Source organism: Manduca sexta, chromosome 8, assembly GCF_014839805.1.
Source record: "Manduca sexta isolate Smith_Timp_Sample1 chromosome 8, JHU_Msex_v1.0, whole genome shotgun sequence".
Lineage (NCBI taxonomy): Eukaryota > Metazoa > Arthropoda > Insecta > Lepidoptera > Sphingidae > Manduca > Manduca sexta.
In genome coordinates this window covers 8,848,280-8,861,007 of record NC_051122.1, presented here as the reverse complement: position 1 = coordinate 8,861,007, position 12,728 = coordinate 8,848,280, and the positions used below count along the sequence as shown (strand labels likewise).

At 35.7% G+C, this 12,728-nt stretch overlaps 1 protein-coding gene and 1 pseudogene across 1 annotated transcript in view; one reads left to right on the top strand and one right to left on the bottom strand.

The window, feature by feature from the left end:
• LOC115440115 (actin-binding Rho-activating protein) overlaps positions 1-9,823 on the top strand; it is a gene marked incomplete at its 3' end in the record, with an annotated part of 32,861 nt that extends 23,038 nt beyond the window's left edge. Inside the window, 1 exon segment of the mRNA XM_037436599.1 lies at positions 9,731-9,823. Within this exon segment, the coding sequence (XP_037292496.1) occupies positions 9,731-9,823 (93 nt within the window).
• Positions 9,824-10,332: 509 nt separating this feature from the next.
• On the bottom strand, positions 10,333-10,451 carry LOC115440132 (annotated as a pseudogene).
• Between the last annotated feature and the right edge of the window lie 2,277 nt (positions 10,452-12,728).

Genomic DNA, 12,728 nt, shown 5'->3' with positions numbered 1-12,728 from the left:
ATTACTCACTCCAGAAATACCTTGACAAAGATTTCACCAACCAACCGACCCATACAACTGTTAATGACCAACTGCAAAGAGCATTACAATGCTATGAAAAGCCAACTGCCTTTATCAGTCAAACGCTCAGTATTTTTATAGAAAAAAGTGTCACTAATATCCTCGCAAATATATTTTATACTATCAGTATATTTCGTCCACACGGGCGAATCCGTCCTTTTGCAATTACAGATTTCTAATCAAAGGTTTGTTTCGATAGCCCTATAGGTAAATGGTGGATTTTTGGACTCTTACCGCTATCGAAGCTGTCCTTCGATTAGATTCCCCGTAATTGCAAAAGACGGATATGCCTCCGAAGACGGAATAGAACCCCCAGACCTTCTACGTATTAATTAACTTTTATACTGCGAAAGTATCATCAAAAAGTCGGCATAATTGTGTCGACTGGTGATTGATAAACGTCTCTTTTGGGTAACATTCTATCTGGACATCAATCCACTTACAATCAGTTTCTATGGAGTCACTTTGTAGTACCCACATAAAAAAAATGGTTAATATATAATATGAGTTAAGAATCAATAGAACACCGAACAAAATGACCTCTAAATAATATCGAATTTAAAAACTAATGAACTACGTAACTATTAATAATCTAGACAATAATAAAAACACAAAGAATGAATTCGCAATATTCTAAGAATTCAAAAATCGTAGACGGAATCCAAAAAGTATTTACGTAAAGATGAACAGCTGTGTACAGTAAAGATGCTTTCTCAATGGCATACGTAAAAATAAGACTTAGGAATCTGACTATCCACAATAAACTAGTCTAATAAATAAATTAATGTATCTCTGCCTACTTTAAAACCAAATGTACGCAAATCGAATAAACTGTGGATTTTAAATTAAAGCAGTGTAATTTATGTCATATTTTATTTTGTGAAGCGGAAATTTCATTTGACCACCTAGTGCCAATTATATCAGCTCATGAATGCAAGGGAATTAACCGATGCAGCCGTGATGAGCTTTTTGTGGTCTGAATTATCAGTACACGCATTGTAACGTTCAAACAGGTGCGTGCATATGTTAAACCAACTGAATTTATTATCTAGTTTTAGTATTTATGTAGTTTAATTAGAATAATCGCTTTATATCTATACTAATAAAGTTGAAGTTTGTTTGTTTGAAGACGCTAATCTCAGGAACTATTAAACCGATTTTGATCATTTTTTCACTAATAGGAAGTTGTATATCTGGGTGCTATATTAAGCAAATTTTTGTCACGGGGACATATTCATCTAGGAAAATCGTTTTCACGCGGACGGAGCCGCAGGCAAAAGCTAGTGATCATCATCATCATAAGCATTAGATTTCCAAATGGACCTATTGGAAGTGACCCGTATCCAGCGACCTTTACTAGATTATCTACCCACCTTGTGATAAATTTCAAGAAATAGAAAAGGAGTATATCTAAATGCAAATTTTGGCGAATAAACCCGTTGATACATTATACAGCTATATGAAATAATAAATTTAATCTTACGACCAAAGAGAAGTGCAAATTTATTTCCAAAACCTATTTTCATAAAGTAGGTTTTATTCTTAATTCAAATTTGGAACATCAAATCCCATGACGTCACCGGGTACGTGAGTTATAGATAAATTGAATTATGTCTTTATCCTACAGAATTATTTTGTTCATTCTCGAAACGCAAGCACTAGTGCTAAGCCCCTACTGAAGCTAAAAGTATATAAACATTTAAATCTGGAAACTAAAACAAAATAGTCGCTTTGTTTTAAGTTGTAGGAGCGTGGAATCGAAACCTGGACTATGTCCAACGGCTGAATGAAAGAATAACTAACCGGATCCCGAAATAAGACTATCCTAGGTTAGTGGTAACATCGTCGAAAACGATCTTTTATAGATATAATGCTTAGATCTTGTAATATTATTATTATAATAAGGCCAGCATTGTTTAAATAATATCAACAGTGGAAAGGAGTTGGGGATCTGAATGGTCGCTAGAATTGTGTCACACTGTCTTGCACGGATCCTAATCGCTTTTTTCGATCTATCTCAAAAATGGACCAATTGGAGCAAAGATCTTTTGACATACTTACAAATAAGTTATTTTGATTGGTTCATTCTCGGAATCGGATTAAGGATTGAGATTGGGATCGTTTATCGAAAAGGCTGTAAATCTATACTACTGGCTCAATTAAACGATATCGACATTTCTCCACTTATATAAGGACTGAACAAAATATATTGGATACCCTTGCACAAGCTATCATGCTACCGTAGTTGGGAAAAATTCTGCTCGATAGAAAATCTTATTGTTTATGGCCATTCGTAAAGATGATCAGCCTAATTATTAGTTATATAAAAATACAGTATATAAAAAAAAACTTTTGCGAATGTTTCTTTCGCATCTATTTTCTTAAGCATCACGAGTAGGGTCAATATACTTCTGAACTATCGAATTCAATAAGATTTCTATGAACTTTTCATTATTATAAGCTGCAATACGAGTATATACACAATGACAATAACTGATTTGAAACTCTAGAGCCAATAACGAATTACTAAGAAACATGAGTAAATATTTTATTCAAAGAAACATTATACATGAGTATTTGCACTTCTAATGTGATTTTTTAAGTGTACAAACTAAGACTTAAGATTTGAATAAGTAGACAGTAAAATGAAATCGAAGTGAATTAATTTTAAAAGTTAGACAGCTGTAATTGGTAAAATTTTGTGCCAGGAGATCTATCAGACAATCAATAAAATTTATTGTCATATATTCGAAAAGCAGTATCGCATTTTTTTTACTTGAATATACCTAAACCATATTTGTCACGTGTGACGTTTGAGTTATGTCTTATACATCTATCTACTTAATTGCCTATTCAAATGCTTATCTGTGGATCCACGATATTTCTAAATAAACTTTTGGTTTTGTTTTAGCAATTTTTTTTATCATAGCTGGGTCAACAAGCATACATTAGGTGATAATGTTAAGTAATTATCACTGCGTATGCAAATACAATTTGCTAGATATTTATCGTAACTTAAACAGTATTCTATGTATCCATTGCATGTCTTATATATTTATATACTATTATTTATCTAGTCAATCTCACAATGTATTATAGTGATACGTTTAGTGCTTTTAATTAAAAACAAGCCAGTATCAACTCCATTTCACTGTATCACCTGTATTATCAAAAGACTTTAATGAAACTTTACTCAAGTATCTACTTACTTTGACACGTTATCGATATTTTGACATAACTTATTAAAATAAAGTCTAAAGTTTTAGTAATATTTCTAATCATTTTTCGTTTAACAAAGCCAATATCATGAAGAATGGTTGGAACCAATATGACACTAATGTCATATTGAGACATCGTATTTCATAATGTTTAGTAATTTCAATGTTCTTAGGCCTTATTCTCTATGCCACATGTTATTTTGACAGTGCGTAACAATAACGTAACACATCGCGTCACGTTTAACAGAAATTGTCATATAGAATACCATTCCATGCCAATTTCACGAAGATAATGTATCACGGCGAGTACGAGTTTACACTGAGATAGGGAATAAAGCTCCTGCAAATTTAAACACAGTTATTGCACATTGATGCTTACTGGTAGTATAAAACGGACAGGCCAAATATAGAAAATAGTGAATCTAGTGCTTAATTATAAAGGAATTTATTATGGCGTTATGTACTATTCAAGACTGCTTCGGGGGCGTAGTTGTGATGATGATGATACGAGTTCGTTTCCCAGGTGGAGCCAAAATTAACTGTGCCTGGGTTTTTCCATCTTAAAATTACTCAGTCGCAATTCGGAGTCCTCCATGCCATGGAAGTCACGAACGCCGATGGTCTTGCCCTGATCTCTCTCCGTTCATGACAGATTACCGTCACATCGAACTATGAGAGTGAAGCAACAGAGAGTGCACCTTTCTATTGCGCACTTGTGCAATATAATATCTCCTGCGTATGTGATTGGTTTCCGTTGAGATTGGCCGCCATAGCCGAAATTCAGTTAGGGGAGATTGAGGACTTCTTACATTATTCAAATATAAACTAATTATTAAAACAATATCTTGTAGAAAAGTCCGCCTGAGTACTGACCACTCAATATTATAGCTACAATATCAAAACCGTTTTTTTTATTGCTTTGTATGACGAGACGAGCTTGCCGTTCGCCTGATGGTAAGCAATACGACTGCCTATAAACAGTAGAAACACCATCCAACACCTTGAATTACAAAGTATTGTTTGGTATTCTACTGCGCTCGCCATTCTCACCCGAGATGTCTTATTATGTCCTTTAAACCGGAACAGAACAGTGACTACACACTGTTGCTTGGAGGCAGAAAAAGACATTACGGTAGTACCTACCCAGGCGGACGCTCACATATGAGACACCTACCACCAGTGGTATATTATTTTTCCAAATTTATCTCATTAAGCCTAATTAAGTATATGACATATTGTCTTAAAACCCATAATATACAATTCTCGCTTAACATGTACTTTTAAAACGATCACGTAATAAATTGGCCGTGACATTACATCACAGAATTTCAAGGCCAATGTGTGTCATTCGCATGAAATTATATTTTCACAGTTTGAGTAAACAGGAGGTAATCCATCATACTTTTGGCACATTATGATTTGTGAATAATTTCATGCCACCTGCAAATAGTCAGAGGGCTCTATTCCGCCTAAGGGGGCGAATCCGTCTTTTTCATATAGCGTTTTTAATTTTTTTTTTTTATAACTTTTATGAAATGTGTACGTCGTATAAATTATAAGACAGAAGAAATTATTGAAATCTAAAAAAAAATCCACAGGTTATAATTCATTGAAGTTTGGTAGTAGGGGTTAGTGTCAAAAAACAGAAGAGACAAATACTTGCATGTGACGTCAGCGGGCATTAAGATGTGTGCGAAAGAAAGAGATGAAGCGATACCCCCGCTCCACGGCCACTCCTGCACGTAGTAATATTTTAAATTTGAATTACTGCCCCATTTCTTATCGAATTTTATTGCTGTTTTCACAGAAGGATTGCTTTTTTGTATTAATTGATGTTACATATTAAAAATAAAACATTGCATAAAGTCAAACATAGTTAATTAATATCTTTTTATGAGCATTTTAATCGGACAGGTTTTATAGCCGTATAAGTAAATGGGAAATTTTTTGACTCGTCTACCTATATCCATCCATCAAAGCTGTTCTTCGATTAGAATGTTCCTAATTGCAAAAAGTCAGATGTGCCCCCCTAGACGGGATTGGGCCCTTTGCTATAATTAATCTCTACATATACTTACCTAATTATTTTAGTTCTTAGAATAATGTATAAGATTTACTCATCATATATCTAAAGGAATAAAGATAATTGGTATCTTGTAAATTACTCAGATTCTATACAACAGTACGTAGGTACATATAGATAGCAATAAAATGTAAATATTATATGAAGAGTTCAAGTTTTAGCTTTATGCTATTGGGGAATGATACGTTAATCCTAGAATTTTTCCTGATGATATCCTAGCGGTGTCGAATGGATTATACTACTCAACATAATTGTAATTTAAACTCTTGAAACGGCTTAAAGACCCGTCTAACCAAAAGCTAAAACCAATAAGAAAATTAATATTTAGTCCCTTTCAGAATAAAATTTTATTAACATGTACGAAATGAAAACTGATTGGTTTAATATATTTGACTGTCTTTATTTTTAAATGTATTTTGTGGTATCTTGAATATAGCTTTCAATAAACCACTGATTTTTGCCCCACATGATTACCCCTCGGCAGTCGACAATAATACGCTGGCCAGTTGGAATCGGATATACACAAGTTGATCCCAGAACACGAGCCACTTATTTGAGTCACTATAAGGGGTTTTAGCACCTCATGTACGGTGGTCGCTATCCGCGCGGATATAAAATATATCCTACCACCAGCACAAATAGCCCTGGTCTTGGATCAACATACAGCCTACTTTTATCCCAGAATAGACATAAGGTATTTCACGAGAAGCTGCGAGCAATTCCAGGCTTATAATACAACACGCAAAGCAATAAAAAGAATGATCTCTCTACTCCGTGTACAATATAGTCTAAAATATCGTCTGTCGTGTTACAAGATCTTTGTTTACTAGTTTCGTATTTGTACATACCTACGTGTTGATAATTTATAGCTTGTTTAATACATCGAACCCGGTGTGCGAGTCCAATGTGACGTCACGACATTCCGTGTCGCGACTCACGCCGTCATGGCCAAGATTTAAATTTGGACGCCTAATGCCATCCATCTTGTAGAGATGGACGCTTTTATAAAACATCGATAGTATTTTACATATTATGTTCGTTAAGATATGCGATAGTTTTAGTATATCCCTTGGTGTTCTCTTCTAGGTGCTGGTGACTCCACCCGTGTTAAAATATCCCAGTGTGTACTTTTCCGGGATAGAAACCCAATTACATTAATCCGTGGAATACTTGTGTGCCAAATTTCAGCTTAATCATTTTATAAATTTCTTTTGAATGTTGTGTTTATTTTTAATAAACTTTCAAACTTCTAAACATTTTCACGAAGTTTGGCATTTATAATATTAAGATGTTTATACAGTACCCAGTATTTGACGATAATAAATGCAAAAGCAAAGTTGTTATAAACTGTGGAACGACGAGAGACCTAACGAAAATAGCTTGTTTCTCTTATAATTTGCCCAAAGTAATCAAATATATACATTTATTACTCATCTTATTTGGTTCACAAACTCGATGACCTTTAACATCTATATAAATATATCTTCTACCACATATCTTTTGATTCATAAAGTCGTTCACCTTTAACATCTATTCCATTGGACTAATATTTTATGCTCAGTAAATTAAAGGTGAGTATACTACACCGAGTTACGGAAACATTTCTCTTTGTCAAATGCGTATGAAATGAAATCGGTAGACGAGCAACCGGAAATCATTTTTTATGAACATTTTCTCATATCAAAGACCATTGACGTAGGAAGTGATGATTTAGAGCAACAGAATGTTTATTGTTGAAAACGGTTTGAGTGAAAATGAAATGAACTGAATAATGAATCTTCAAATGCTTGCCAAAATGCATTTTGATTAATAAATTGTTTTATATTTGTACTATCAGCTTTACCAATAAACATTGTATACGTCTGACATAGTTAAATATTTATGTATGTTTTGTCCCGCTGCCTCTGACGTAAAAGATTACTCAATATCATAGGAAAAATAAATAAACTTCTCTATTCATACTGATGTAACATTGTAACGGCATTATTTTCAAATCGTCCATCCCTGTTTAATTTTTACCGACATCGATATAAATTCGCCGATCCCCTAACCATGTATTACCGATGTGCATGCACCCGAATAAGGTAACGTTACAAATATATCGACATAGAGCGGACTGTTTGTTTACATCGTACGAAATTTATCGACGTATTGACGCATACGGTTCAAATTTAATACATTGTAAATTCCATATGTTTACTTCCACAAGTTTATATTCGGACTTATTAAGGTAAACTCGATATGTTGACCTCATTTTTACTTTGCCAATGCGGATTCTTCCATCACTGTGTTTTATGCTTTTCTAAATATCCCATATGGACTTAGATAAATGAGCATCTATCGTATGGAATTTATAGAGATCCGTGTTCTAGCCTGATGCTCTAATTTGATGTTTAATTCAGGTTGGCATGCAGTTATACTTTAGAAGTGATTGAGACTTTGCCGCCTCACCCTCCACTACGACTCTTGTATGCATCACGAAGTGATTGAGACCCCCTCCCTCACACCTTCCACTACAACTCCAATAAACAGCGCGCCCCCCTGAGGCAATTCTTGTGCGCTCGGTCTCCAGACCGAATGCACGCCCATGCATGGGGGACATTTGTCGCGGCCCTAGGCACACAAAATGTGATGCATACACCCGCATGGTTGTAAGTTCACATGGGGGGTCTGACAGGGACTCTTAGAACAGTTCACCTCCATTTCGTCTCCGCCCATCCTAGTACTTCCTCTTCCTTCCCCCACACTCCTCTCCCAATTCTTCCCTCCCACTGTCCTCCTAGCCCCTGCAGTCGTTAAGCCGGGGGGAACCAGTATACCGTTCGCAGGTTCCCCCTGGTGTTGACTGCAGGATCAGCCGTTGAGAAAAAGAAAATACGCAGTGCGCGTCTCAGAGAATACAAATTTGTCTTTATCCCGCAATAAAATTAATCAAATAGAAAGATAGGGAGGAGTTATATTGTACTGGTACCTTTTCAACTACTTGCCGAAGTAACCAATGAGTCCGATTTCTAATTTTGGCAGTAAAGATTTCTCGTTGCCGCTGTTGCGTAGTGTCCTTCACGTGGCTCTTGATTCTAAGATCCTTGATCCAAGTCCCGGAAGAGACTATGAGTTTCTAATATTGCCTGGAAGTCTCAATCTTAAAGGATGTTGGCGAGTAGTAAACAGTCCTTAATTCATTCTTCGACCCAGTGCTATATTTATATTTTTTATGAGTGTAAGCCACTTTCTTTCCGTCGCCCCATGTAGGTAAGTTTATGTACGTACGTATGTATGTATGTAGGTTTCTAAAATATTTAATAATTTTCCATTTGTTAGTATTATGGAAGGCATTAAAGTTCAATAAACGAATGATTAATTTAATCGAGTGAGCGTCCTCTGAATCTGCCGCCCCTAAGAAGCAGGCGCCAATAAGCCGCGGCCTATACGGCCTATTTACAAAATCCAGGACTGGTTCGACCTAATTGGAAAGTGTGGTGCGCCGATGAAGTATCAGAGGTGGAAGTCAACGGAAAGTGGTATTATTTCCTTTGAAAACCCATATGCTTTTGAACACAAACATTACTCATGATAGACAAAACTGAACGCGAATCATATGACTATAAGTAATATAAAGTATCGGAAATTTAAGTAATTTTATACCAATATAGGAGGAATTCGATTTATTACTAAAAGATATTTCATTTGGCCGAATTCCGTTTAAATTATGACAAGGGTCTTTAATTAATAGGGATAGTAGTCATGACAGTGAATAGGGCATTGATAATTATATTAAACTAGCTTCGCATGCGACTCCGCCCTCGTGAAAGATGTTTCCGAGATAGAAAGTAGCTTATGTCCCTCCCAGGGTCTCAAACTATCTCTATACTAAATTTCATAGAAATCCGTTGGGTAGTTTTTGAGTTATCAACTTCAGACAGGCAGATGCTGCGGGGGACTATATTTTATAATATATTTTAGAACTTTTTAAGAGGAATAATTTCGTCATACATGTTTGTTGCGTAACTTTAACTGTTTACGCAGCGGAAGCAATGAAAACTCTAAAAAATTGTCTGTTTTTGCATAATTTTTATTCATGCTCCACTCTTATCGGACATAGCGTGGAGTGCAGTGGAGTGCCACGCAGTTTGTTATTCAAAATTCTGTATGATGTTACTGTTTAAGGGCGGTCATATCGCTTACCATTAGGCACCTTAGTTACATAATATAAAAAAAATGTTTCCATATCAATAAGGCACGCACGGCTAAATTATAATAAACAACATCGAACAAGCAATTTAAAGCCAGAGGCAAAATAAATAATCCCGAATAACAATGTTTTCTACTTTATTAACTAAGTATTAATAATTCTCAATTTTCTTTGCAGATCTACACGGTAATATCAGACAAACTCGTCGGGATTTTACTGAGGACACGAAAACATCAGCTCACGTTTTTTGAGGGAGAAGTTTTGTTTCAGGTAAATTGTATTCCAAAGTTTATGCCCGACAGAAAACTTTCGAAACTTGAATGTCTCGGCAGCGTAGATGTGGCACGACTGCCGGCAGCGGTCTCGGTTTCGATCTCCGGGTTGAGTGAAGTGATACTGTTTTTTTTTTAGTATTAGGCCGGAGTCGGGGACCTAAATCTTGATGGCTACACCACTGTCTTACCATGGGCGTACCTGGGGGGCAGGGGGAAAGATTTCGCGGCGCTCACCATAGAAACGTATTTGGCCACTCTAGAACAAGCCTTGCGCTTACAAGTCCTTTGGTTTAATATGGCGTGTTTTTTTTGCTCGCCATCTACCCCCTGTATGTCGCGTGAAGCACGATAAAAGCGATTAAAATTGACACAATAGCATATAAGTTATGGACTATGGATACAGCATCGTTCCGCATCGATGCAAAATGTAGACGAACATGGCTGTGTGTGTTTCTTCAATTTCCCTGTCGCGTATGTATGTATGTAGAAAACAAAATATCAAAAAGCCAACATCACGCGGTATTCCCAGGCGGTCACCCATCCAAGTACTGACCGCGCCCGACGTTTCTTAACTTTGGTGATCAGACGAGAACCGGTATATTCAACATGGTATGGACATTGGTAACACCTATACCATAAAAACTGATGCGTACCTTACACAACAATCTAAATAAATAACTAGATGCAAAAGACATTAAAAGACTATTAATCATTATCAAAGCGTTAATACTGAAAATTAAGGACATACCAGATAATCCTTGCTTTTCCTACTACTTCTTGCACAATATACAAAAGCAGATCTAATCAAAGCAATATTTAACAGTCAAACAGAGTCCAGAAATTATGCTTTAGACAAAAAACCTATTAATCATACTACTTAAAAGTAATTATAATATCAGCCCTGTATTATTACTGTCCCACTACTGGGAATGGGCCTCCTCTGCAACTGAGAGGAATTGGGCCTTAGGCCACCACGCTGGCCTAGTGCAGATTGGTAGACTTCACACACCCTTAAAATACCTATAGAGATATTCTCAGGTATGCAGGTTTCCTCAAGATGTTTTCCTTTATCGTTAAAGCTACCAATGATAAATAAATACACACATGATTTTAGAAAAGTCAGAGGTGTGTGCCCTTGAATTTCGAATTTGCGGACATTCATTTCGGCAGTCCGTTCCACACCCAACCAGGCTATCGCCGCCTGAAATAGCAATTACTTGTAGTAGCGAGCACCACCTGGGTAACTACCATCACAATGTCTATTTGTGCCACCAAGTAGCAGTAGTAGTCACTGTTATGTTCCTGGTTTAAAAGACATTGTATCCAATGTAACTACTAGACGTAATAAGATTTAACATCTCATGTCTCAGGATGGCGAGCGCAGTGGAATATCAAACAATACTTTGTAATTCAAGGTTTAGGATAGTGTTTCTACTGTTTAGGGGCGGTCATATCGATTACGATCTGGCGAACACCAAGCTCGCTTCGTCATTTAAAGCAAAAAAAATATTCTACTTTTATATTATACTTATTTGATAATTATAAAGATATTTCTTTACCTAACGAGACAGGGACTAATGAGAAGTATGTCTATTCTTAACTCTATGAGGATAAAGGGGATACACTTTACTATGTAGAATCGACATGATCTGACTTTTTATGCGCGGAAAATCCAAACGTTTTACGTCTTTATTCTATGCTCCAAAAATAATTTTTAAACACAATACGTGCAACTTTGTGATACCCACATCCGATACTAATTCAGAGAACAAAACAAACCCGAAAATAAAACCCATTCGACTACATTAACTTAATTGTGAAAACGTGGCGCCTTCGTACATTTTTATTGCTCGTATTTCACGAAATATGACCAAAGTAAAATAAAGATACAATTTATGGGAGAAATTAATTTGTTTTTAGTTTTGTAATAGGTAACACGTGTACGTTAAATTATTAATATTAGTAAAATATTAAATCGATTATAATAGCTACCACAACGTAAACATTAAACATTACTTTATACTAATCTGCTCGGAGTATCGCTCGGGTCATGCATGAATGCCTATATAAAAGTCTAGCAATGCACACTTTTGGGTCAAAAAGTTACAAGTAGTGTTTCGTCGCAGATGATCCGTCTGCCATGAAGTGTACCAAGACTGCCTCGGTGGCGTAGTTGTACTGCATGTGCGGTATGGCAGCGCTCTGAGGTCCTGGGTTTGAGTTCCGGGTCGGGCTAAGTGATATTTGGGTTTTTCAGCTCAGTAGCCGCTCTAAATGCAGTACATATAATGATGACTATCCTCAGATAGACCGGCTACAGAGAAATACTCAGGTTCAATAATAATCATTAAACATCAAGTAAAATTGTCAGTACCATAGTTTTTCGGATTACTTTCAAATAAACAGTGCTCAAATCTTAATTACCTGTCAACAAAACACATGCTAGTCAAGCTTTCATTTAAAAAATTTAATATTTCATAAACAGAATTAAAAACTGTGCTGAAAAGGTCCAATTAACTTTCATTGATTATAATTTACTTGCTTTCATAAATTATATACAAAACACATGCTAGTCAAGCTTTCATTTAAAAAATTTAATATTTCATAAACAGAATTAAAAACTGTGCTGAAAAGGTCCAATTAACTTTCATTGATTATAATTTACTTGCTTTCATAAATTATATTTTATGTATTCCCTTTACTAGTGCTGGAAAGTTTACTATTATCTTATTGATTAAATTCTAAATTCCCTGGGATTATTGCTCTGTTTCTAAATCCATGAATATGAAATTAAATTATAAATGAAGGCTAAACGCAATCTTTCTCCCGAGGATTGATATTAAAGCGATGACACTTCAATGGCGGTTTTAATTTAATTTTTCAAGGTCTAGTGATCTGTC